General features: G+C 49.0%; 1 protein-coding gene across 1 annotated transcript in view; it reads right to left on the minus strand.

The window, feature by feature from the left end:
- The window catches only part of PLXNA4 (plexin A4), a 456,388-nt gene that overhangs the window by 104,733 nt on the left and 323,699 nt on the right, over positions 1-27,956 (minus strand). The window contains exons 6-9 of the mRNA XM_050892199.1: positions 8,896-9,019; positions 5,363-5,516; positions 2,515-2,614; positions 306-420 (exon numbers count right to left, since the gene is read on the minus strand). Of these exons, the coding sequence (XP_050748156.1) occupies positions 306-420; positions 2,515-2,614; positions 5,363-5,516; positions 8,896-9,019 (493 nt within the window). The remainder of the gene's footprint in view (positions 1-305; positions 421-2,514; positions 2,615-5,362; positions 5,517-8,895; positions 9,020-27,956) is intronic.

The following is a 27,956-nucleotide window of genomic DNA, read 5'->3' on the forward strand; positions in this document are numbered from 1 at the left end:
TGCCCAGTGTTTCCCATCCCTCCCAGTCCCTTGGTGCCGGGAGCTTGCAATGACTTTCCGAGGTAACACACTCCCTGTAGTGTATAGGAGGGAGAGGGCAGCTCCCTGGGGGTCTGGTAGAGCAGAGAGGAGAGGAGCTATCTGCAGAGAGAAAGGTGAGGGTCTCTGGAGGGTGAGCAGAAGAGGGAGAGGGTGGGACTGGAGGTGAAGAAGGATTCCTGGACTGTTGGTCTGACCCAGGCTGAAAGGTGACATCAGCCCTGAGTAGCCCATGTACGTGACGCGTGCCCTGTGCCCCTGCCTACCTCGGGCAGCTTGACTCGTCCCTCCTGGAAGGAGCAGGAGCTGGGGTCATGAGTGCAGACGTGGCGGTACTTGCACCAGTGACACCGGTAAGGGCTCTCCACGCATGACAGACACCTGGAAATAGAGAGAAAGAGTAGTCACTTGGCCAGCTGGGTCCTGTCAGCCAACAGGACAGACCTTCAGGCTAATAGTGTTTCTCAGAGGGAAATATAGCCTGGCGAACATCGCTTTTGCCATCACTAGCAGAAGGCCACAGACTTTGAACTGACCCAACACCATCAGGTCACAGGATGGTGCTGGACTTGCCATGGCCTGAGCTGGTTGTCACTGTGATCACAAGTGTTTCATATTAATTGGATAATTTAGATTGCATTCATATCATTGTAACTAGAGTAATAATAAATACTGGTTGCATTTTGGTTGGAGGAGTGATGCCCATGGAGGGCAGTCCCTGTGCACTAGCAGTCCCCTCTGGTGAATCCTCCCACTCTCACACATGATACAGAGGTCAGACACAAATTGGGATGCACCGAAGTCAGAAAGCCAAGGATGAAGCCGGGAATTTTCTCCCCCTCATTAGTGTGAGTTCTGCCCAGGGTGATGGGGCTCCTGCAAATATATTAACTGTATTCTTCTTTTCTTCATCTCAGTAGAGAAGGAAAGACTATTGTAGCACCTGCCCAGGAAGCAGAGGGCATGTTTAGGACGTCACCTACTCAGGGTGTAGGAAAGAGCCATTCCCTCCATCTTACAAGGTTTTGCTCTCCTATGCCCCATAGACCCTGTACAGTAAGAGCTGCAAACACCTCTTCTGGCTGTGTTACAGCACTGACTTATACCTACATTACACTTTTTTTTTTTTTAATTTAATACGATGTCTGCTCACCAGCGACCAAACTGAGTCTTAACAAGCTCTCTGCACAAAACAAGCACTGGATGGTAGTGACTCCTGGTCACTCACACTGTTGGAGATTTTCATGCGGCTGCAGGCTCTGAAGCACCTGGAGGGGATTCTGTGTGTCTGTGTGTGTGTGTGTGTGTGTGTGTGTGTGTAATTTTCCTGGCCCTTATGTGCCACTGGGTTTTTAATAGGCAGGAGTGAAAAAATTGCCTCCAGTAGAGCCTGGCTGAGCCCAACAGGCAGACGCACACCCTCTCCCCTCTCTCTGTGAAATCTTGCTCAACTCCAATCCACTTTCAGCTCTGGTATAGCAAGCTATTCTTCAAATTGGTAACAAGTGCTTGCTCTGATACATCAAATTAAAAATGGATAGTGTATTATAGTTTGTCAAGTAAGAAACCAAAACATGCCATAAATATTTAACACCACCATCTCTCCGGCTCTCCCCCCCCAACACTTGCTTTCTGACACTGTTTGTCAAAGCAGCAGGAACACGGAAATAGGATTTGCCTTTCCTTGTGAATTGCTGAGCCACAGTAATTATCTGCTTTTGGCACTTCTGATGGCTCAGTGGTGGGGACAGAGCCGCTCAGCCTTGCTCAGGGGTGGATCAACCTGCTGGAAAAGCATCTTTCTGCAGAAAAGCTGCAGACCCGCTCCAGTGGGGCAGCTCCTGAGCAGCCCTGGGTGCCAGCTAAACCTCTTTAAGAATGCGGTGCAGGGCAGGAAAGGAGCTCACAGGATGGAAAAGATGGTCTTGAGGGAGTCATCTGGGTGTTCCCTGCTCAGTTCACATCATGTGGGGACCAGAAACTCCTGTCTTCCCAGATCTGGGGGTCCAAGCCCATGCTAACCACCTGGGGCAGGCTCCTACTGGTGGGACTGACAGCATAGATGAGGGTTGGAGGTATGTATATATGGGCAGGATCCAGCCATCCACAAAAAACTGCTTAATAGGAAGAGGAGAGGACCATTTACTGAGGTCATGACTTGCTTTTGACTCAGTTCTGTGGCAAACTCCCACTAATGTGATGCTCCTCTGCCTGAGGGACACATGAGGATGTACCACCCCTCAAGACAATGCCTTTCTGCAAAGAAGGCTCATCAGCAGAACAAATGGTCACTATACTACTCTTGGTCTCCTCGAGAGGGACCCCACCATGCTGACTAGCACACAAGTCACCCTGACCCCTCGTTACCTCCACACCTAACCAGCTTCCTGAGGAACACACGCCCCAGTCAGCAGTGGGTTCTGTGGCAGATCCAGAGGTGGAATGGAAAGCAAGTATCAAAAGAAATGAACATACGAGTTGTGGACACTGCAGTTGTAGAAGACGAAGCTGGTGCTGGCAAAGGTCATACCCGTTTCTTTGGACTTGAGCTGAAGCTGGACAATGTGATGGTCTCCTGGGGAAAAAATAGACACATCAGTGTGTGACTGCTTTGTTAGCCTAGTTAAGCCCTGTTGGCCACGCCACCGGTCTGACACTGGAGCTGTCCCACAGTACGTTGGCTAGTCTATCCTCAACAGATGCAGAAAGTGCAATAAAACCCTTCTAGAGCCCAGTTCTCCAACAGGTACATCTTCCCCTCTTATGGTACAGGGGTGATGGAGTATGTCTTCACCACTGGAAATTATCATACCTGGAAGCAGAGTCTGGGCTGGATGATGATGACAGGTCTAGACCATACCTCACTAATTTAAAAAATATGGTGACTGAAGTCATCAAGTAGGAAAGCTAAGCTCAAAGAAAGGATGCAGATGTCTGGAATTAGGAGGCCGTTAAAATGGAGTACTGTCCTTAAAGTTCTTCCTTTCTGTTGGTTCATTTGGTGTCCCCAGAAGGAAGGGGCCTGTGGAAGATTTGACTGCTGGCCCCAGACACTGGTGGCCTGTGCATACACTGTCTGAAGGATAAACGTAACTGCTTTCCTAAGGGGATAAAGAAAGATCTACGTTCCCCTCACCCTCATTATTTAACATCTCTGAATAGGGCCCAATACCCAGGACAACCACGCCTGAAAAAGGCCACCTCCAAATCCTGCCCACCAAGAGAGGTTATACCTTGAGAAATCAGGATGAAGGAATGAGCAAGGAGGATAGATACCAGTAAGAGTGAGGATAGGGTAGGGGCTCCCTATCCACCGCCTGGGAAATGCTGATGAACAGGAAGATTCCCATGTGAACAGTTCCTCCAGGTTCACTCACCCCATTCACCCCAAGGTCCATTCACCCCAGCCTTTGGCTACAAAGAACCCACCTCAGTGTGAGAGACATCCACAAGCCATTGCACTTCCAGAAGGACACATCCGTTTCCATAGCAGACCCATCTGCAGCAAAGCCTGCACCTCAGCTCCTACACACCATCTCCTCATTCCCTTTCCCACCGCTCCCATGCTGGGCAGTCAACTGTTACTTCTTCCCACAATGTCAAAAGCCCTATTCGGAGCCCATCAGCTGTGGGTAATGAGTGGGTGCAGTAATTGCAGTAATTTGGTGGGGAAGGGACCCATGTTTAATTCAAGACTTCAACCTGGCTGGCCCTTTCACCTCTATTATTTTCCTCTTCACCCGAAAGATTCATTAATCAATCAGGCCAAAGCAAACTTGACAATTCGTCACAGCGTGCACCCGCGTGCACACTCACCCACCTACAGGCACACACACACACACACACACACGCACACAGACGCACACACAGACCACACACTTCACCAAACACATTTTGCTGCCAGCGCTCGACTCTGCTGCCCATCTGCTGCCGCCGGCTTTGACAGCTCTGTTTCAACCGCTTCGTATTTAACAACTTTGCCAGCGTCTTGCATATATTTTAAAACAGGATGTGAGGATTGGATGGCCCCAGGGATCAGACGTGCTACAGAGCCGCACATCCTTTGGTTCAAATCCAGCTTCTGGCACTATGCGTGGAGGACTTGGTCTTTGCAGAGGTGTGGAGCACCAGCTGCTGAAGTTGATACAAGCCGCAGGTGCCCAGCTTCTCTGAAAACCATGCTTCACATAAATCTCTCTCTCTTGCCCTGCCTCCAGCTTCCACTGGTATTTTTATTTGCTGGTTGATTATAGCCTGGCCTGGGACAGATGTCTATATCAAGGAAATAGTTTCTAGCATCCAACTTGGTAGGCAAACATGACTGATGATAACTCAGTGGGACCTGAAAATGGTAACAGCCCTCTGGGGGCTTGCTCTGGGACCGCAATGGAAAGCACATGCAGCTGTGTGCAGCTTGGGGAGAGCAGAGATGATGGTGACAGCTCATGTCACTTCACTTTCTGTGGTCTGGGGATCCTCAGAGACAAACTTTACAGTAAATTTTCATGAGAAGTCAAGAACAAAAAAGGCAGCATCCTCTCTGTGTCTCTTGGGATGATCAACAGGGCTGAGGTTTTTATAGTAAGTCCCTACAAAGAGCCACAGGTGCTCTTGAAAGTACCTAGAAAAGTTGTTAGAAAAGGGAAATAAAAAAGGGCAAGAAGTTGTGGGTGGGGGCACCATCTTTGGGGACAAGGTATTTTTCTGTGCTGGACCACTTTGGGAGAGGGAGCCAGCAGCAAACCTGGAACAGCTGAAGGCAGTAAAGGCCAGGGACAGAGACAAGGAACTGAGCATACAGATCTAAATCTGGGAGGAGCAGGATGAAACTACAGACAAGATCATTTGGGTCTGCAGGACTTTCTGGCTGCTGCATGGGGTGGGATGTGTTGAGAGCACGTAGAGCCTCATTCCCTGGGTTGTATAACACCAGCCTGGGCAAAAGGTGAGCGAATATCCCACATCCATCTCTTGTCTTTGCTGGATATATGCAACTGCCACTCGGTGGCAGTCTGAAAACACATAGTATCACACGTAAAAGCACCTTAATGCAGGTACTGGTATTGCAGCTCAACGCTTGCACACGTGTGCACACATAAACACGCACACATTCAGACAACTCATGCTACGATGTACTGCTGTGCAGCTCCACCAGTGAGTACCAACACAACGTCCCACCTACTCCCTGTGCTTTGCATACCCAGTCCTCAGGCTCTCATGAGCCAAACTCTGCTTTGGGAGAAAGCAGGAGGAGAGACACAGGGGGGCGGGGTGAGGAAGGGAGGGAGAAGTAGTGCAGACGGAGGAGCTGTGGGATACCCACCGTTCTCTGTGACGATCTGGGGCACCTCTTTGGCAGCTGGCGAGATGCATTGGATCTGACTGCCCACCACCAAGCCATCCATCTCTGAAAGGTCCTCGAAGGTGCAATTGACTCCTGCTGACAGCTCGGGGACATTGTAGGTCTCCAAGACCAGCTGCAAGCAAAGATGGAGGGAGGGAAGAAGAGATAGAAAAAAAGAAAAGAGAGAATACTAAGCCAAACAACAGAGCTGGATCAGCAGGAAAGAATTACACTGGAGAGGTCGGACAAAGAGCCTCTTGCTAGAGAGAGCATCCTCCTTCAACAGAAAGCAGCGATTCAGGAGAGGGATGTGTGTGCGGAGGGGGAAGGGGATGAGATGCTGATGCCGACACAAGTGGTACGTGGCTATGCAGGGACAACTGCACTGCATCTCAGTGCTGGCTGGGTCAGTGGAGGGGAGGGAGTGCTCACTATCTGTCATGCAAGTGTAAGGTTAGGCAGGGAGTCTTTGGAGCCAGCCGTGAAGACCAGGGCTTTGGTGGCCCCAAGGCACGCGGTTTCTGAGGAAGGTGACTACTACTCACAAGAGGCACTCTGCAGACTACAGAGAAACTGTAGCGCTCCAGTCTAACTCTCTACGGCCTGCTGTCCTAGCATCAGCAGATGGGGGAGCGCTCTGTCACCAAGTTCCTGTGTAAGGAGAGTCTAGTTACAGCCTTCAGTCCACCACAAAAAGCCGCTGTCTCTAGAGGCACAGCAAACCTCTCCTGCCCATCCCACCAAAGAAGCAGTTGGCTCTGGGGACATGCTATATTGGGGCTCCATACATAAAAAAAAACTGTGAAGGAGGAATTGCTCATGTTTTTAGAGTTCACAACACCCGCTGGCATTGCGATGTCATTGCTCATGGTCTTGAAAAAAAGGAATCTCGTGGCTGGTTTCCACCATGTTCATTCTCTGGAGAAGGACCCTCAAGCTGCTAACTTCCCAGACCAGCTAAGGTCCTGCACCATGGCTCTCCATCACTGAGGGTCCTGCCCAACCCACCAGACCATGTCTGAACACAGAGAGGCATCCCAGGGTACTTCTAGCACCTGCCGATGACCCAGTAGTTAGTATAAATTTAGCATTTTGGTGACGAAACACTAAAGCCAACCACTTGACACAGGCACAAATGCAGATGCTCTCCACGCTTGCCTCCTCCATGAGCTAGCTGAGGCCCCATCTGAGGTGACAGCCACTGAAAGGAGACACAAATGCATGCTGAAATGTTGTTTCTACCAGCACAAAGAACAGAGGAGGTCAGTTCAGGTGACAAAGCAGGAGAGGATGATAGGATGATAACATAACATAATGCTTACTGCTCTCTCACACTGTGTTTTCCTCACTTAGAGAAGGCTTGGAGCTATTTCTTCACACTAGGCACCACCAGGGAGAAAGGCTGAGCAGACAGGCCTTAGCCCTGGCTGACATAAAGCCTTTGTGAGAGTATGTTCATTTTCAGGCAATGGGAATGGCAATGGGAAAGGTGGAGTTTTTCTTGGATGGGGAGTAGGAAAAAGCTTTGGTTATTCAGATGGATTTAGCACTCAGGCTAAATCCATTCTCCCTGCTCATTAATACCCTGCTAGCAGTGGAGAAGGGGAAACTATTCTGCTTAACAAACCTCTCTCTGAGCATGGATAATGCAGAATAAAGGTGTGCCATGCAGAAGGTGACACCAGTGGATAGACCAGTAGTGCTTGGCCACAAATGTCATGAGCCTGTGCACACTCTGAACAGACAAGAAGTCCTACATCCCACATGCCTGCTCTGGAGCTGCTGCAATGAGGAAAGAATGGAGCCTTCCCTCAGCAAGTATCTCTTCTCAGAGATCCCAGAGCGGCAGCCCTGGACTGAAACAGACTCAGATACAATTTTCCAAGTCCCTGTTAGTCCCCAAAATTTAAAAGATTGGCTGGCCACACAGATACCTTCTCTGCCTCTGTGGGTAAGAACTCAATATCATTGACCCTTTGCTAGAATCCAAGTGAGACTCAGTAAGGACACTACCAGCCATTCATTCATTGGTGTTCCCCTCCTGGTTTGCCAGGAGACTATCTTTGGTGACTGTGGATGAGCTGGGTCACCAGACTATCTGGGACTGGGCTGAGACTCTCATTGAAATGTTCATGCAGATTATTGGGCAACAGTCAGATGATGGTAACTTCTGATCCCAGCAGCTCTGGGTTGACTTGCCCTGCGAGTAACCTAGAGGTAAAGGTCTTTTATTCTGTTATCATTTTCAATCGCCCTGAGCCAGCTAGTCCCCCAGGATTTATTCCAACATGAAAGAATTCACCAGCTACTGAGAGAATAAGAAAAAGAAACCTTGAACTCCCAGAAGAACAAAGGACTTAAGATGTCTCAGATCAGTTTTGTTTGAAGCCTAGGAAAGTAAAGTCACAGCACAGTTAAGAGGCTGAAACAAAGCAGCAATGATTGGACATGCAGGCTTTGAAAGGCTGATTTCATTACCACTGAAGAAACCCTAGCACTCCAAAACCTGTCACCCAGAAGATGTCTGGCAGCTGCAGCTTGAGCAATTCCATTTAGACCTTTCAGGGTGTCGGGCTAGTGATCAACTCATCCAGAGATGGAGCTTTTGGGGCCTGGGTTATCAACTTAATCCCAGTCCAAACTAGTATGGCCAAAAAGACAGAGCCCTAGTAGTCTGAATGAAATGGGTCTCTGCCTCCTTCTCGGAGCGTGTTGGGGTCTCACCACATAAGGTACTGCCATCATGAGTCAGGAGAGAAACCACAAGCTGGTTAGATCTTCAACAGAAATTTCTTGCCTCAAGGCCAGAAAACGATCAGGATCATCTACTGCTCTGCCAGCATTCACTGTGTGGCTTCATTGGCTGCTGACTTGAGTAGCTCGAGGCCATAAAGGTTAAACCTTGTGCTGAGGAAGGTCACAAGAGATAGCATGAACCTCGGCAGCCTTAGGTTCCTCTGCGTAGCATCCTGCCTCTCTGCTCTGCATACTTAGCGCTGGAGCTGGAGCAGGGTGGAGTTCTTGGTGGCTTAAGAAGGAGACATTTCCACCCAAGCTGATGGGAACTTGGAGCTCACTGAAATAACTCATGGTATCCCTCACTTGTCCTTCTTCTAGAAGGTAATTTCTAACCATGATAATGTCCCTTGCCTAAAGTCCATGCCCAGCCATAAACAAATCCCTCTCCCAGGGAAGTAGACAACTACACTGGGTGCACACAACACTTGCAGGGCACAGAGTCCCTTCAGACCCGCCCTCAGCCACTCACAGCAAACAGGGAAGCTTCTTTCCACACTTCTAGACGGGGGATAACCAAGGCCAAAATATTCTCCCTTAGCAAATTTTTCTCTGTGCCAGGAAAGTAACTGGGGAAGTTAATGGACTCTGGAAAACCTCTTGCATCAAGCTGCCAGTCCTTCCCACTCATGCTGAATCCAGGTTGCACACACCTGGGTCTGTCAGACTGCATGGGCAGACTAAATCTGAGAGGGGCAGGGATTAACGTTCCTCACCAATACGTTGTACTGGGAGACGGAGATGTTGTTGGGATGCACGGTAAGCCGGACGCACTGCTTCATCTCCGAGGCGAATCTCCGAGGCTCGCTGGAGCGCTCACACCGCTCCTTCCTTGTGCACCTGAGCAAATGGGAACAGAGAGGGACAGAGTTAACACAAAGCCAGCCTGGGAGGATGAGGACAACCCTGGGACAGGGGAGGAGTGATCATTTTGGATGGAAAGTCAACACTGTCCGCTTTGGGACTGCACTAGCTGGAAAACCACACTCATGCCCTGGTGCGCTCTTACTCCAGTGCTAGCAGCCGTGGGATCGCTCAGCAGGCTGGAGAGTTGCAAGGACACCATGAAAGGAGGAAGGGTGATGGGTGAAAGCCCCATCCCTTGGGCAGAAGGCACAGCTGTAGAGATGCTCTGTCTCTCTACCCACATAGGAGGTACAGTGTAACCTTCCCCTGGGCAAACCCACAGCCCTGAAAACTGTACTGTCCTAGGGCAGTGGGACATCTTAGGCAGGGATGTCCTTTTAGAGAAGCTGTGCATAGCCCATGCTCTTTGGCCCTGCTGAGAAGACTACAGATCTGTGCTACTTCTGGGCTGCTGGTACCTCTCCGCTGGGAAGGGGCAGCCCTCCAATCCGTTGCTCAGCAGCTGCTAAGTAGTCGCTGGCAGATTAAGGGGGTTTTGGCGTCTGGTTTGAAAGTGCCTGACTAGTGGTGCCCGGGGTTGAATCTTAAAAATTCTAATGTTCCCAATTAGTGACAGTTTGGTGAAAGTGGTGGGTGCACGGCACCTGGGCTGCGCAAGGCCACGAAGCTTACACCACGCACTAATTGTTTCCAGTGCTTTCAGCACTGCCACTGTCTCTCGTCTTATCTGTCCGGTGTAAACACAAGCCAGCAACGTGAATTGGTAGCGGCGCACCTTGTTTGAATCCAGATTTGCATTTGCTTAGCATAAAGCATATCTGTATTTTACTCCACATGCGCCGCCAAGGCCACCGCTTCAAGGAAGATGTCTGCCTAGAAATCCACAGGGTTAATACAAAAGGACAGCTTCAACTGCATGCCAATTACCTTTTGCCATTAAGCTAATGTTATGGACTTGCACAGGGTGTCTTCAATGGATTTTGTTATTAGCAGTGCTATTACCCCCATTAAAATCAGCTATAAAGACTAAGTGCAGATGTTAAATTATTCACCCACTCCCAGACTTCAGAGTCTTAGTTGTGAGAGCACGTCGGGGCTGTTGGAGGGTTAGCTCCAAGATCACCCCTCAATGTCCTTGCTCCCTGGAGCAGAGATTGCTCCTATCTGCATGGGGATTTGCAGATGGGGATCTATGGCAACACTTGCAAAAGTAACCCAATATATGACTGAGCCGGAATGTTACAAAGCTTGGGGGCTGGCCTAAAACTTCAGGGCTTGGCTTCTCTCTGGTGGCTGACGCTAGATAAAATGAACACCCCAATTTCAAACTCAAATTGCTCCATCTTTCTGGTAGAGGAAAGTTTTGTATTTCCAGTGGCAGGAATCATAAAGGGAGATCTCTGCCATTCTCAGCATGCTCTCAGTTTGCTTTGCAGATTTGGGAGAGCAAGAGCAGCATTGCAGCTCCCACTCTCCGCTCCCTAGAAGCCTTCATCCCATTAAGTCTCCTTTAGTGCTGCCGCGTGCTGGATCAGGAATTTTAAACGTGCAGTCTCCAGAGGGTTGGACGGATAGCTGATTAACTACTCCCAAAACTGTAAGTCCCCTATCACGGAACAAAAGCCACGGCAAAATGCTGACCTGAGATTTTTGTAAGCCCTTCTATAAAACAAATAGACACAGCAATCCCATCAAAGCTCTGCAGGGTGTGGGAACTCCTCTCCTGAGAATAGCTTGGAAGGAAACCCTTTTGGGCTCGGTGTCAAAACACAAGCGCCCGAATTCTTCAAGATGTCCTGCTACCTCCCATTTATTTCCTCCAGCTGCAGCACGACAGAAATGTCTGGATTTTCTAAAATTACACGGGCAGATACCCAGGCTCAGCTCAAGTGTAATAGCACAGTAGGTTACAAACACATCCAGCACATTTGCACAGGAGGGCAACACATAGGCATAGGTTAAGCATCTAGGAAAGTGGTTTGTATTCCCAGCCCCACCACTGAGCAGGAATATAATAATCAGCATCATATCTTGCTGTTTACTGGTCATACACATTTAAGACATGTAAGTCTTCAGACTAAAAACTCACTCTATATTAGACTGATGTGTCTTGCAGCCTTGATACCTGTTTTAAGGTGTGTTGCCATCCAAATAATGAAATGATGAAAAACCAAACCAAACTAAGCCTGATTTTAATATAATGTTAAGGTTGCAGTGTCAGGCTCTCAGGAATTAGGTACTGCCAGACTGCAAGTAGCTTCTGCACTCCTAAATCTGCTCCCTGCACTGACACACTGCAAGCCAGACTTTAATTACAGGATCACACATTATTATTCCTTTTTCCATGGGTGACCTCAATTCTGCCACTTCCAAACTTTTGACTTTGACTGTCTGACTTTTTCAATGCAATTTCTCGATTTAAAACAAAGGGGGGGAAAAAACCCAAAGCACCCAACTGTGCCTGACGCTTGAGTCTGATGATGGAGAAGCTCTGCCAAGCTGAACCAAACCGCCCTGGGCTCTGGGTCACTGGCAGGATTCAGGCTCTCAAGTCAACATCACAGACTCATTCCTTGAGGTAGCAGCACAATTCATCTCAGGTAGCTGATCCCAGTAGCTGCATAATTCCAGACGAAAGGGATGGAGCTGCCTGCCAGTGGGTTTTGCAGGTTTGTCCGTGAAGAAAGGAGTGATGGGGGCTCTCCTCCAGAGCCTTTTGCCCATGGTTTCCCCCATCTCCTCTTCCTTGACCACCTTATCTATCCTGAGCTGGAGCATGTGGAGCATCCTGTGGTTTACACACCGCGCTCTCCCAGGTGTCTGCCCAGCACCTGCAGCTGAGGTTCTTCAGAGGCAAAATGTGGTGGATTTTCAGGGGAGCAGAAAAAGGTACATACCTGTCATAAAGTAACCTTCTCCCTCCAGTCTTCCTCTGCACTGCCAAAAATGTCCTGCCCTCCCCAAGAGTGGGGGGAAACAGCAGAGAAAATTGTTTCAGCATGTGCAGAGCAAAGCACTGCCCTCCAGCATCAGCCTCTCAAATCCCTGAATGGTGTTGGCTGAAACGCAGAAACAAATGTGGCAAAGCACCCAGCCGCTGAAGGCAGCTGCCCAGAGGGGACATTACAGCCCAAAAAGTAAGTTCAGCAAATTGTAAATAAAGGCAAATGGGACTTTTAATAAATAAGTACTTCCAGACACAAGCGCCTGCCTTAGAAAAGTGGTCACCTGGAAGGCAGCTGCCTGCACATGGCAGCTGGACTGTGAAAGGCATAATGAAATATCCCAACCCTAACTAATCATTTCTGTTGTCTCTGTTGAGAGTCAGCGTGTACTTGGGCCCTGGGAGATTGCTGCGACTCTGCTGCGCTCTCATCTGGTGTGTCTATTACGGCTTATGCAGAAAAAATACCTTGTACTGCCAATAACTCTTTCGCTTTAATAAAATATCAGTAACACTAACATGCTGGGTCTGTCAATATGCCGAGATCATTTTCCACTGCCATATAACCTAATTCAATGCTATTCATGCTGTAATTAGCTGGTGCGTAACTCCCACCCAGTGGCATCACATTACACTTAAGACACCTAAAAGAGCATATTCCACTCCTGAACTTATTTGCATAAGATTATGGTGTAGACACAGCACTTCTCTGTATGTCTTAATAACACCTGCTATTTCATTATCAGCTGCATCTTTAACAATTGCAAGTGTCCTGCTTCTGTCCAAACCATTAGTACAAACACTAAGAAACTGGTTCTATCGCTGAACCATGAGGAATGTTATTTCCTCCTCATCTCCCATTAAAAATAAATACCGCTAACGCTAACTCTCTGTTCACCGTCCACTAACCAATTATTTTAATAATGTTAAATTAATACTTTGCGCTTCTATAGCATCTCTCATCTGAGGATCTCAAAGGGCTTTGCCTGGAGCTAATTAAACTTCACGACACCTCTGTGAGGTTGAAACATTACCACGCAGAGACGGGGAAGCGAGGCATAGACGCATGCATGTCAGAGAGCAGAGCAAAGCCCAGGTCTCCTGAGGATGAGATGAAGGCCCTGCTTTGGGACCCAAGAGATCATGGTTAAATCCCAGGTCTGCCATCTGGGACCTAAAGCAACCTGCTGGGGCCACATTCTGCAAACACCAGCTGCAGAGGTGCTATTCCACCTCTGCAACGAGACGCTAAGGGCTCTTCTGCCTTGCTAGACTTACTCCACCACCTCCAGGGCTTGTCCCTAAATGACCAACGTTAGGAGGTTTAATCTGAAGCCCAGAAATCTTTGGAGAGGCTGAGCACAGACCCAAGAGCTCCATGCACCTGGATAGACCAGGTACAAGAAGGGTCAAGTGGGGTACTCCTCCACCTGCAAGCTCTTTGTTTTCCCTGTGCACAGCATGGAAAACAGATCATGCTACTGCAGGGTTGCCAGCCTAACAGAAGGCATGTGTGCCATGTGCATGCCTGCATCTGCCTTTACCTCTCAGTGAAGACACATCTCCACCATCCTGTTGTAGAAAAAAAAAAACAAAACAACACCCTACACACACACAAAACCCCCCAAACCAAAAAACATGACCTTTGTTTTTCATCCTGGCCTCTTTTTGACTGTATCTTTGTTTCCTCCATGCCCAGCATAGTGGGGTCCTGAACCTTGCTGCACCCTCACCATACAGTCCTGCAGACCCTCATCCCCATCCTATCAGTTTACCCTGAAGAGTGACTCTCGTACTTCTTTGTAGCATTGCACCTCCCCTTCCTCCCACCTTGGGGTTGTGACTTTGCCATCCAGACCTCATGGGATCTGGACTAATGGTGATAAACTGGCTGTGATCACAACATCTGCAGGGGATGGAGCTTGGTTCAGGAGGCTGAAGGTGGAAAGATCTTTTCTGACCTTGTAGAGGCTAAAGATGGGGAGAAAACTGGGGAAAAGATGTTGTTTGCAGAGGGAAGGGAGCAGGGGAGTTGTGGTGCCAAGAAGTAAGGGCTAACTGAGGCCATCCCTCATGAGAGCAGCAGGATGGGACAAGTGCCTCCAAGGGGGATATTTCTCTGCCCCATGGACTTCTTGTCCATCTCTCCATCCCACCACTGTCTGAAATGCCTGAGTTTGCTTTGGGTGACTCCTGATTTCTTAGCAGAGGAAAAAAAGAGGAAGGTACCGGTGTGATCTCCCCTCCCAAGCAGGATGCTCAGAGGTCGGCAGAGCTGCAGATGATCTTAGGACCTGAGCCAGAGCATCCCTGCAGCTCCGCAGCTCCCATTTCTTGCACCAGGATGGAGACACATGCTGCACAGAGAGCTCTACAGACCAAGATCTACAGCCTTCTCTCTGGCCATTCATTGGGGACAAACTACTCCACAGTCTCATGAGCTATGGGCTTTTCCCTTAGTCATACCTGCCAGCAAGCGAGCCCTGAGTATCACTTGTGATAACAAATTGAATGCATTTAAAAGGCACAGTGGCCCTTGTGCCTGGCCTTTCTAGTGGTAATTATTTTCTAAGACATACAAAACCCTGATAAGATCATGCAGTGAGTTTCTCTCATCATTTGGGCTTGCAGAGTCCGAGGTGCTCAGCTGCTCCACAGACCCATGTGGTGGCCTGGAGCCACAAGGCTTCGGGGAGAGGTGGAAAGTTGTTCTGCTAATTCACACCATTAGCCAGATCTGGTGGTCCCTGCTGGAAACCAAACTAACTGACACCCTGAGTGGACTAAATAGACAGAGACGAATAGTCCTGGGAGGAGAAAGCCAAGAAGAAAGTTTCTCTAAATCCTTTTTTTCTTCTTCTTTTTTTGTGCGGAGGTGGAAATAGTGCAGTCAGGAAAACAGCATACAGTCCTGACTAAGCCTTTCTTGTTTATATCCATAGCTGTTGAAAAAGGAAAAGATTTTGATTCTCTATTTTCTTCTTTTTTTCCTCCATTTTCCCAGAAGCAGGCTAAAATATCCTACTTTTCTAATAAAAGACCAAAAAAATGTGTCAGTTTTCTGGCAATGGAAAAGGTCTTATCTGCAATTTTGTCAATTAAAAACAATTTTCAAGACAAAAGAGTGGTGATTGGATCTGATCAGACATTGCTACTCAGAACAGAGGCGCTTTGTTTTACAAATGGCAATTAGCGCATTATACGATTTTTTTATTCACAAAAAAAAATAATCTTACCGTTAAAAAAAAAAGAATTCCCAGAAATAAAATCCAAACAAATTAATCCTTTTTGGAGAAGCCTCACCATTTGATGCACAGTAGTTTTCTTTTGACTGCTTTTGCATTGCAAGGCTCATAAACTGGCCAGGGAGGTGGGCTTGCAGGGAAGAAGAGGGACATGAAGAGTCTGTATTTGATGCCAAAGGTGGGGGGGAGCAGCATGAAAGACATCTCAATGGTCTGGGTCAGCTCGGCAAACCGAAATGACACCCTTCCGCCACCTCCAAACAGGTAATTTGTGGGCATCGCTGTTTTGCAAAAGGTTTTGACATTTCAGCTTTCCTTTCTGATTCCAAACGGTGACATTTCCCGCAGGGGACAAATTCACTCGCCCTTTGACAGAATAATCACAGCCACCCTTTCCTTACACCTTCCCCCCAGTGCTGGTAAACTCGAGGGGGCAGGTGGGAACCTGTGCACATCCCGTGCACACCAGCCAGGACAGGCCACCGGGGAAGGATGGGACGTTTTGATGGGACACGGGCTCAATGTCGGGATCCCCGTTTGCCTCCCCGACCTCTTCATTGCTAGACATTTTGTTGTGGTGTGGGGTCACTCACACCGAGGTCCTCAGCTTGTGCGAGTTGGAGATGTTGCCCCATCCCATTCCTCACCCTTTCCCAGTTCTGTGGTTTTTTGCTTGGACACAGTTTCCCATGCTTTTCTCATGTGTCTTCAGCTCTTCCCCTTAAATTCACCCTGTCTTTTGGTCTTCCCTTCTTCTCTTCTTCTCAGGTTGTCTGTCTGTCTCCTTGACTCTTATCACCAAGGTTGTCATATGTCTCCTAATCTCCTCATGCTCAATCGAGAGAAAATAGGATATGGGGAAAGAGAACATGGGTGTGGGTGGAGAGGGGATGGGGACATGGGGAGAGGGGAGGAGGGTGGGGACAAAGGGACCAGCAGACAGCTTGCACGTCCCAGACTCTCTGTGAGGACAGAGATGTGCAGGGCTGCTGTGAACACCCACATGGTCCAAGCCACAAGCACTCCCGCCTCTTCCCAAGCTTCACAGTCTGATCTTTCTGCCACCTCCAGTGGTCTCCTTGCCCAGGCACATTGGATAGATACATCCAAGGAGAAAGTTCAGGAGGAGGGTAGAGGGGATGAAGGGAAACTTTCAGGGAAATCTTATTTAGGTCTCAATTTGAAGACTCTGAAAAGCCCAGATGGCCCCAGCAGTCCTGCAGCAAGACAGGACAAGAGCCAATGATTTTTCATTTCTTCCATCTCTTCATGTCCAAGGGGAAATCTGAGATTTCCCAGCCCAGCAAGAGCCCATGGTGAGGCAGGCTGCACTTGCAGCTGGCTGGCAAGTGTCAAACTGAAGAGGCTTCCACATCCCCAGCTCAGCACAGACCAACAAATTGGGAATCTGAAATCTAGTGGGAGGTGCAGGCATGGCCCAGTAGCAGCTCTCCTTGCCCCTGAGGGGAAGGAGCATTTCCTCCAAAATGAAATAACAGAAAGGATGGCTGTTCCTCAAAGTCTTTCCTCTTGTACCACATCAGCATTTGTGTCCTGGGCAAAGCTGGGGCAGGCTACAGAGCCTGGGAGGTGACAGGGAGACTTCTGGCATCACCGCATCACTTGTGTTTTCCTCTCTACACAAAGCCAGGCAGCTTCTGGAAGAGGGTCATTTGATGTCCTCCTGCCTTCCCAGCACAAACATTGCACAGAGGATCACCCAAGACTCCCTGTCCCTGCTCTGCCCGAAGTCCTTGCTCAGAGGCCAGAGGAGGTGTCTACTCAAAGACCAGCCAGGTAGGTCGGCGATGCCTTTTGCAAGGTGGTCAGCAGAGGGAGCTCAGTGGAAGCCAAGCGCAAACCCTCCTAATGACATTTTCAGCCAGGGCTGGGGACAGGAGCTCGGGAAAGGGACTGCAGGACAGAGAGAGAGAGATTAATTTCCAGGAGGCTCTGGAGATTCCAGCTCTCCGGCTGTGATGGTCTGAATCAGGCTCATCAGTCTGGTCCCTCTTTCAGGATGAGATGCAGTATGACAGCTTCATTTTTTATTGGGGAAAAGTTTTTGATTTCCTAGTTGAAAAGAAGGATGGGACAGGAACAGAGCAACTAAAGGCATCTGGGGACGTAATAAGAGGTTTGTTTTAGCCAAAGTCTGACCAACGTGTAGAGCTGGCTTTGTGTCTCCTGAGATGGTTTTATCACAAGGGGGGAGCAAGGCTGGGGAAGGAGGGAGCAGCTGAAATTTGCCTTTGCCTCTGCTGGAGCCAAAGCAATTTTCTGGCTAGAGTCAGGAAAAGGAAGAAGATTCAGTCCCACTTGTGTGTAAAGTTTAAGGTCAGTTTTAGCAATGTTTTGACATTTCCAGGTTCCCTCGGGGTCCTAAGAATAGGAATGCCATAAATTTCAAAACGCAGACATAATTGACCTTAAACTTTATGTGGTGATGTGGCGAATAGCCATCCCTCCCTGACTACTCTTTCTGGCCTCCAGGTTGCCCTCCATCCCTGCCAGAGGATAGCTGAAATTTAGCTCTCCCTGGCAACAAGGAGTTAAATTTTATCCACTACCCGGGACACTCCGTTCAGGACAGAAAGGCAGGTGATGCTACAGGAAAAGAAGGACAAATTTGAGCTGAGATCATGCACAGGATCATTCCTGGGGAACTTGTCCTGGCAGTGAGAGGAGGGGAAGCTTTCTCAGCAAATTCATATGCATCCAAGGAAGGATTGGGACCCTTGTTTTCATCTTTGGCTCTAACCACAAACCTGCTCGCCTCCCCGAAAAACCTGCTCTTTGGGCATCAAAGATAAGCATGGGCAAAGAGGGGGAAAAGGCCACTGGGGTGGCCTGGGGAAGTCAAAGCAGTGGGTTTTTTTAACTGGCAGTATTTGGGGACCCAGAGGTCTGTGGATTCTTTCAAAGAAACATGAAAAAGCTATCTCAAGAAAGCTGAAATTCACTCTTTGGAGTTCTGCATCTCCCCAGGGCAATTTGTCAGGGACCAGGGGCCGCAAAAAAGTTTCAAACCACTAACCAAAGCTCACGCCCAGCCCTGCTCTTTTCAACGTCCCAGCGGGGACGGCCCTGGGGCAAAAGACCAGAAGTCGCCTCCATCCTCGGGCTGCATTTCGGGGAGGGAAACACCACCCTGCCAAAGCTGCCTCTTCCCCGCATGCCTCCTGCCCGCCCTCACCAACCCTGTCGCTTCGCCAAATAGAGTGAGGATGCTAATTGCTCTGCCTGCTAATCTATTCTAATGCATGGTAATAGAAGCCGAGTTTCTGCCCTGATAACTCTCCCAGCTTATGCTGCAGAACGGCAATCCCACCGCCCGCCCGTTATCTCTGTCCCCAGGTGGGCTCCTCCCTCTATGGCAGCAATTGAATAAGCCCACCCCCGGAGCCCCGCGGGGCGTGGGTGCAAGGGATTTACTTCTCCATCTCCCGCCCTACAAACACTCCATAAACAGCATCCCTCCCGCCTGCTTTGGGGATTTCATGCCCCTTCTCCTTCCCCTCACCCCCCCCTCCCCAAGTTTCCAGAGCTGCAGATTGTCTTGTCCGTGTTAATCCTGCCTGACCCCCCAGGGTTGGTCCATCAAATGCAACCTGCTCCTCAGCCCCAGCCTGTGAACAAAGGTTCAGTGGTGGCCCAAGGACCACACCAGCTCACACACCGCTGGGGTGCAGCCACGGAGAAGCGATTTGTGTGTACACATGTGTGTGCCTCTGTAGGCAGATCCCTGGTGAGCATTTTGATGGCTCATTCAAGCCTGAGATGAACAGGAGCATTTCACATGCAAATCCCTGGAAACTTGGAGCCTTTGTCCAATGAAGAATTGGAAATTGTTAGCTGGCACAGGGGGAGGAGAGTGTGGAAATGAGGGAGGGGGTCTTCGGAAGGTGATGTTGAAATACACTCCTCAGCTGGTACTGCTCAGCATTATAGAAAGGCTCTGTTCCTCCCATGACAGCCATCATGTTCAGAGACCTCAAAAAGCCCCAGCAAGCTCTGCAGCATCAGTCAACGGCCGGGATTGAACAACTTTGGGATGGGGACTTGGCTCCCAGTGCGTCCCAGCCTCAGGCTACAGGTGATGGCGGCATTTCAGCCTGGGCAACTCTACTTCCATTGTCTTCAGTTTCCAGTGAGACTCGTGCCATGAAGCTAGGCTGCCCTGATGAGCCCTGGCATTTGTTGATTCCCACCTAACACTGCAAACTCACTTGAAGCAGTGACTAGCAGCAATCTTGCCGGACACGCAGAGGTCCCTGAAAGAAACCTATTCCCCGCTGCAGAAGCAGTCTGAAAAAAGCCAACACGTGTGTTTGACATCTGGGAGGATGGGTATCATCACCTGCCTTCATCCACTGACCCTTTCCAACCTCCTGCAAGGGTCAAAGACACAAGGAAAGGACATCTCTGAAGCTGCAGGGTCTCTGCTATGCTGTCCCTTAAATCACAGCCCTCTGACTCCTTTTGTTGCTGAACTAGCCAGGCACAACACAAGCCTGGAAGCTAGAGGCAGGAGGAGAATCTCAGAGCACAAAATCACAAGCAGCAGGCAGAACTCAAGCCAAAGGCACGCGTGTGAACTGCAGTCAGTCCAGAGCACTGAGGTGGTCCACAAGAAAGAAATCACAGGAATCTGCCTGGAACCGTCTTTTGCCATCTGCCCATAAAAGACTGGGCTTCAAATGAAGACGGAAAAACCCCTGAAGATTCAGCTGAAGGCTACCTGAGTAATACAAGCTTCTGTCCCTGAGGAGGCAGTGAAATAACTTTCCCAGCACTGAATTCACTTACAGTCATTTTAAAGAAAATTAAAAAAAGAAGAAAGGGAGAGAAAGGGAACAAGGTTGCTAGATAAGGCAAGTAATTAATGAACAAAATTACTTTTCCCAGAGAGCATCCTATCATGGTGCTTCCTATTCATGCTAATAATATTTGTGAGTGTCTTCCCCAGAACCTGGGTAGATAACACCTACGCTCTCCCGCGCTCCTACATGCTCTCCTCTGCAAGGGCTGATGCAAATAATTTGTTCAAAGGGGCTGAAGTTCTTTGTTCCTGGCCTGATTCAGATGCCTCAGAACATCATCCCTGAATTCTTCATGGGAGCTTCTCTCAAGTAACTCCAGAGAAATATATTTGGTCTTTTCCCTATCACGGTGGCCCGAATGCCAAATATCTGTTGGTGAAGACGATGGGAGGTGCCCAGGCCTTCAGAAAGGTAAAATTTGGCGTGTGCTGCTCAGAGATTGGGGCTAATCCAAATCAGTGGTCCTGAGGCTTCCTCATGAATCACTGCCAAGACTGCAGTGAGACCTAGAAGTCCTAGGAAACAGGTGGGAGAGTTTGGTACCACTTCACCCTCACCTCTTAAAAGACAAATGGAGCAGGAAAACTGCAAATGAGGAGCACAGCATCTGTGTTCAAGGAGGTTTGCAGGGAGGTTTGGGGAGCCATGGGAAGTACACTGTAAGGGGTCTCCCACTTATACAGATACTGAAACACTGCCAGACTCAGCCAGCACGTAATTGCTCTTTTGCTGTTAGCATCTGCTGTCCTGACTTGGGGAAGGATAGTAAGAAGAGAGAAAACATTTCCACAGGACAGACTGGTTGGGCTTGAACACTGTTTATCGAAATCCCCCACCTCTAGAAACCCCTTGCCCCAAGCAATTTTACCCAGAAAGGTGCAGGGCATAGGAGACCCCACAGAATTTCTCAAACCAGGCTCTCCCTCCCCACTGCTCCTTTTTGACCTTCACCAATATCTCCTTTTTCACGTCATTCTTCAGCTCCTTCCCTTTCCTCGTCCTCCTGCCCACGTGCATCCATCCATCTGCCCATGTCCCCCAGCAACAGAGCCAACAGACAGTGATGTGTGCTGTAGCTCCGGTATTTGCTGCTGGCAGAGACAATTCTTCCCTCCGGGCCCAAACTTTCCCCATGCTTTGCAGCAGTACAATTAGAAGCCTCAAAAACCACAGAATATCACAGAGAGAATTACATCAAGTCCCCATCACCATGCAGACCTGGGAAGGGAAATCTCCAGCTGCCCCACGGTTCCGGTTGGAGAGGAGAGGCACTCTGTGCAGAGAGTTAAGCCTCACTGGGGAAAAATAAGCCAAGGAACTTCTTAGCCCAGGCTTGGCTTTCTCTGTGAGATGCGAAATCACTGTGATGGGATTTGCTGCCTGAAGAAGACAGGCACCCATGGAGTTTCACCAACCCTACCCAGACCGTGTCTGAAGCTCCCAGTTAATCTCTAGGGTGTTCGTCTCTTCGGAGCAAGGAAAAAGCATGGGCTGAGCTGGAAGCACAGCCTTCAGCAGTTGAACTGTCTCAGAGGTCATAAATAAAGGAGAAAATGTGTTTACACAGTAGTTTTCAGATCCTTATGTGACTGATGCACAGGCTTTTGGTCAGAGCTAGAGCTTCCCAACTACCTAAGTCAGCATTTCACCCCAACTCCGACACAAATAACAATAAAAACACTGTTCAAAGTATGCCTCATCCTGACTTTCACAGCTCAGCTCCTTCACACTGTGCGCTAGGAAAGGGAATTTGGGGGACAGAGGAACAAGAGGAAAAATACAGCAGGAAGGATTTTACTCGTAGTCTCACTGCTCTTCTCTGTCCAATTCTGCTCCAGCCAAAAAGTTGGAGAACAAGCTCAGTTCCCCTCTTCTAAGCCTCTTCTCTCTGCTAAACACTAAGGGGTACTCAGGCAGCCTGAGCTCCCTCTACAGTGGTTGCCTACCCATCAAGGAGAGCAACCTGGCTCAGCAGAGAGGTTTGGAGTTGAGCAAAGGTCCACCCAGACCCAACCCATAAGAAACAAAAAGACCAGGACTTCAGACCACTGTAGAAATGATCCTTGCTTCATCCCTCTGCTGCTTTAACCATTCAGCCCAAAGGAGGTCCTCAGGCTTTATTCTCCTAAAACACGAGGAGCTCCTAGTCTGGTCTGGCACACCCTGCTGAGCCTGCCCCTTGCACCGTGAGGCACAGGAAAGCATTCCTTGACCTGAGGCGTTGCTAGGGATCTCAGCTAACACTCCAGCTGCAAGGAAAAGGCTGTCGGCACGTGATGTATGAATTTCCCCTCATCTGTGCATGGCTGGAAGGGATGGGTTAAACACTGAAAAATTGCTGTGGTGCTGTGAATGACCTCCGGCAGGCTGGGTTGTCAGATGCACAGCAATAGAGCCATTTATTATACATTCCAGGTGTCCATCTCCCACACACATTTTCCTGTTTTCCTCCCCTTTAAAAGCACGTAGTTTCTGAAGAAAACGTGCACGGTGCTCCTCTCTGGACAATTCTGAGACTACTGGGTGAGCAGGATAGCTAGGTTGCACTGGTGGATGTGATAGGAGTCCCTATGGAAAGACGTTATGTCTTCTGGCTGTGACAGTGCACAGCAATGCTACAACACAGGCTGTGAAGTGATAGTGTGGATCCAGTGTGGGTAGGTGGTGGGAAAGGGCTGGAGATGCTGAAGGAGGTGGGAATTCAAGTGCAGTTTCGTGATGTTGTCTCTCATGCACGATCCACCCGTACAAGACATCTTCTCCCAACACGATAATTTGTGATGGGCAAGAGTCCAACTATGTCCTCAAAGAGCAAGAGAGTCCTGCTAGACTTGAAGTCCTTCAGGATCAACCCTATAACATCCAATCCAGAATCCTGGATTCAAACCATCCATCTTATGGATTGGTGACAGAACTCAGGTTTTTAGTTGCATCTGGAAGGGACCGGCACTGCGCAGAGGGAAAGACCTGGCAGCAGAAACAGAGCCTATGGAGTGTTTGTGCTCTCAGATGGGTTATAAATTAGGGGGAGGTTTCTTTCAGACAGCATGGTTGGAGTTAGAGTCAGGTTGATGCTCTGCATGTAAGGAGATGGTGGCATAGAAAGGTCTAGGTGACGTGCTTCTGTTGTGAAGGTAAAGGACGGATTTGGCAATAGGCTGAAGTGCATTAAGCCCCACTTAAATGATCCTGCTCCAACCTGCACACCTCGCTGAGGGAAAGGAGAAGTCGGGACATCAGCCTGGTGGGACAGGCTGTAGCATGCTCATCCTCACTCATCCCTGACCCGCTGAGACAGCAAAAAAACTTCAGCACTCAGACACAGGGTGGACCCAGGCTCCCCTTGTGCAGAGAGCTGCCAAGCTCAGGGTGCCTCTGCTCCTGATGGTGCGAACGTCTCGGCATCGGAGGAGGCTTGGACCAGTGTTTATCTCATACTGCAGATGTGTCCTCGGGAGCGTGGGTAGGTTGGCAGAGCCAGGAGACAAAGGGTGTTTGGTGCAGGCTCCGACCCACCCCTTCCCCTGCTGTAGCTGTCCCTACAGCCTGGGGTGTTAAGCATCATTTGAATCCGGTGCAGCGCATGAGGTGAAGGTGTTATTATTCAAACCACTGGTTCCAATGAGATTATCCAGTCTAATGGAGCAGCTTGCATGGACCTCCTCTAAGCCTGAATTTTCACTGTCAGAGAATCCTCAGTCAAGTGGAAAATTAGAAGGAGAAGGGAAGAGGGGATTGTGGAGGGGAGAAGGGAGGGGATGATTAAGTTCTCTAGAAATTAATTCATAACTAGAGAAATGGAAATAATAACTCCCCAAGCCGATGGACAATCCCCAGCAAACACATTTCAATTTGGAAGCCAGCTTTGCTGCCGTTGCATCGTTTGCTTTCTGGCTCACGCTGCTTCATTGATTTAATTTTCCACCCAAGGTGTCGACTTTGTCCTCGGATTGTGGCTCCTGCTTTCTCCCTGCCAAGGCTCGAGCAGTTCAGAGCCCCCTCGCTACCCCTGGCCACCCAACCTGCAGTGCCCGGTGTTGGGCAAGTCCAGTGGAGACCACTGGATGGAAGTGAGGGTAGAGCTGGAGTAGCAGCTGGGTAGCACTGGGGAAGAGACAGGAGGAAAGAAAGGGGAAAAAAGGAAGGAAAGGAAGGAAGAACCTCACTTTTTAGTCCTCTTTAGGTTTTTTTCCCAGGAATGGATCCCAGCACTCAACAGATTTAGAAGCTCTTGTGCAAAGCACACATGCACCCTCGGTGGAGTTCACAGCCAACACCAGCCTGTTTCATCCTGACAGCAAAACGTGCATGTCTCTTCAGTATATTGTGATCCCACACACTGTCCAAGGGCAAGACAGGACTTGGTCAAAGCCTTTAGACTGTCAAAGCTGCGACAAGCAGTTTGTTGGGTGAAGCAGCTTCTAAACACAGTTGGATATTCAATTCAGAGACGGCAGGGCTCACCTCCACGGCATTATTTAGTAGCAGTGCCACATAGAGCAGCTTTGTCCCCAGTTGTGAGAGGTATCACAGTAGAGGCTTGTAAATGGTGTCCTATGGCCTGACTCTCGACAAACCATGTCCTCAGCTGTCAAAAGCCAGACCTGTTGCCCAACAACTGTGTTGACCTGGGAAATGGCAAAATAGCAATGCAGAGCTTTTGGTCCCAAGATGCCAGGACCACGGGTTCAGCTGAGTACCAGTTAATGAACAAAGAGGTTGGGGTACGCAGGCTGATTTGCAGCAGGGGACAGCGGATCTCCAGCAGTGAGGAGTTCCTGAACACAGAGCTCTGCTCAGCTGCTTGGCAGGGTTTGCACACACATGCACACACAGCTGCCCCAAAATGGCCTTGAAATGGGGGTGGAGAGAGTTAACAGTTGTTTACCCGATTCCCCAGTGCAGCTCGGTAAAATGTTACTGCTTCCCAGAGGCACGAAATATAATTTTGCCTTAAAGGTTAATAGTATTCTACTCACTGAGGAAAGAAACGAGTGCTTGAAAAGCTCTTTCATTAGGATCCCTGCCTGCTGCACTTCAGATGGTACCCAGGGCTCTGACCACCAAGGGGAGCTGGCCTCTCCCAGCCAAAGCCTGCTCTTCCTCTCCTCCCGCCTGCACAGCCAGCATTAGCAGCTCTGTTTGCAAGAAAGATCTCTTTCCAGGGATTCAGAAGTTTCTAGCACTGAATTTAAATTAAAGGTAATAGTCATGACCTTAGGCAAGAGTGAGTGCCTTACTCATGAAATGCAAGTGATATTTCCCCGTGCTTTGTGGGGATTCATTATCCTTACTAACAATAAATGCACCGAAACGGAGGAAAAAAAATGCCCAATCCTTGTGGCAAGGAGAAAGCTGAGAGTCCTCAGCAACCAGAGGCTGCCCAGGAAGAACTGCGCTGAGCAAGCCCACTCCTCACTGAGTTGCTGACCCTCTCCAAGCACACCCTCGGTAGCATTTGGGGGTACGGTGCCCTCCTGCTGCAGAGCAGAGGATGCACCCACAGCTGCCAGGCGATTGATAACTGGGAAGATGCTTCGATGAGGAAGCTGTGACCTTTACGTGCTTTAAGCCTCTCGCAGAAGAAGAGGATGCTGGAAAACAAGGCTGCTCCTAGTTTATGTGTAAATATGCCAGGTGCTATGATCCACTTGCTTTCTGCAACCACAGTGGCTTTAGCTCGGCTCTAGACTGCCTGATCAGAGAGAGTCTGATCAGGTAGACACTGTCTAGGTCCTTCTGGGGTGTGAGTGGCATCTCACAGAGTCTTGCTGTTGTCTGTGAAGCCTGTTTCAGGATGGGTAGTTCTGGTCCCTGGCTGAATTAGATTGTGCTTGCTCACATTCCGTCCTCCCAGGCTGCCTCTGCATGTGAACTGGGGCCAAGACTTGGATGCTGAGGGATGATAGGCTCTTGGTGGGTCTCTCTTCAGACTTTCTTCCAAACACAGACTGGCAGGTCAGCCGTGGGGACATCAGGCTGACCTAAGCAGATTCAAGATTGTGTTTAATTGCCAGTGTGTCAGTCTGCAGCACACACAAGACTCAGAGGCCTTCTGCTTCAGCCTTGCTCCTGGTCTCTGCTGCACATTGCCTCCCAAAGCCCTGGCCTGGGCTTAGTATCAGTCATGAAACAGGCTGATGGTTGCCCTTTGCCCAGTTGTTAGCAATGGACATAAAGGCAGAATAGTCACTGAGACAAATATAAAATACAAGGCTCTTCTCCAAGCTCCGTGTCTTATAGACTGATGCAGGATGCAACACCAGCCTGGTGTCTCCTGAGCCTCCCAGCAGATCCATCACCTCCCTCCGTGGCTCAGGAGAGGATGTGAGCCACAAAAGGCAGCAGAAAACTAATCCGTTTGCTATATAAAACAGTCAATAATATGCAGGACATTTCCTATTAACCACTGAACATCCAGACAATTACTCTGATTGATTCCAATCAGGTTTTACACCATGCTTTATCCATCAGCACAAAGCTTCACTGCCTGTTAATATCATGGGACAAACCATTCTTAATGGAGGCTGCCAAACAGTATAGCGTCAGCATTAGCAGTCACAAGAATTGATGAAGTAAACGCAGCGTTAGGATGGCTGGGGTTTTGCAATCTCTGTGTGGAAAGCACAATAAAAAATCTATTAGAGCATCCACACAACAGCAAGCTCACCAATAACTCTCCCTGTGTTCTGAATAAATTTCTAATCTGATGGAAAGAACTGAAGAGATACCTTGAGATATATGTCTTCTACAACCAGGATTATTACGCATGCATGATACTAATGTGATGGATGGATGGATGGATGGATAGATAGACAGACGGACAGACAGATGGACAGACAGACAGAAGATCTGGTTCATTCCCTGCCTGCCTTTTAGCTGGGACTGGGAATTTTTCTCCCCTTTCAAAACCATCTTTGTGGTTGCTCTTTTTAACATGTTTGCAGCAGGCACAGTGATCAAAAAAGGCTGTTGAATGTAAGAAACAGAGGTCTCCATGAAATTTAGACACATTAACCAACTATCACCTTCTCAAGACGGGGATGAAAATTATTTTTGCCTCTGTCCCCTGCACTGATACAAAAAAGTGACTCTGCAGCAGAGAATAAGGGTGCATAAAGAGGATGCTGTGAGCCAGAAGCAGCAAGAAAACTGAACTAAGAACAGCAATAAAGAGGCTGCGACCCCACATATACCACGGGTGCATGAAGGAAAGAGAGATCAGTATGGAGAAGAAATCATCCACAGAGCTCCTGTTTGCATCAAAGCACGTGGATATGAGTTTATATAGCACTTGAATACAGTTAATGTGTGAGGTGTGTGTATATACACATAGACAATGTACACACAGATATCTATCTAGCTATCTAGAGAGAAGAGAATAAATGCTCAACCCCCAGCACTGAAACAAGCCCCCACTGAAGAGGATGAGAAAGGAAAGTCCCCATGGGGGACTTTGCAGCGTGAGAGCATCTGGGACCTTCCTCTGGAGGAAGGAGATGGCCGAGCTGTTCCAACAACCACTGCTGAAGACGTTACAGCCCTTCCAACTCCAACGAACACAGCCACTATCTCTCCCCATGAAACCAGCAAATTAGCGACACAATAGGTCCAGCCCAAAAGTTTTGGCTGGAAGTGGCAGCTCCACCACCATGGGCACCTCTTACTTATTCAGTCAGAAAACCTGAAATTGGGACATAAGTCTGAAGTCACTCCCTCCGCTCCGTGTATGTTTTTCAAGCATATTCTACAGGCTGTTTTCCAGTCCTCTCTTACATGCCTTATCGATGTGTTTCTGTGTCTTCTATTAGGAAGAGTACTCCACAAGCAAATGAACCTCCGTGTCAGGGGTTTCCCTGATGGCAGTCTCAGGTGACAGGTTATTGCCAGTTCACTTC

The sequence above is a fragment of the Gymnogyps californianus genome, chromosome 1 (assembly GCF_018139145.2).
Source record: "Gymnogyps californianus isolate 813 chromosome 1, ASM1813914v2, whole genome shotgun sequence".
Taxonomy (NCBI): domain Eukaryota; kingdom Metazoa; phylum Chordata; class Aves; order Accipitriformes; family Cathartidae; genus Gymnogyps; species Gymnogyps californianus.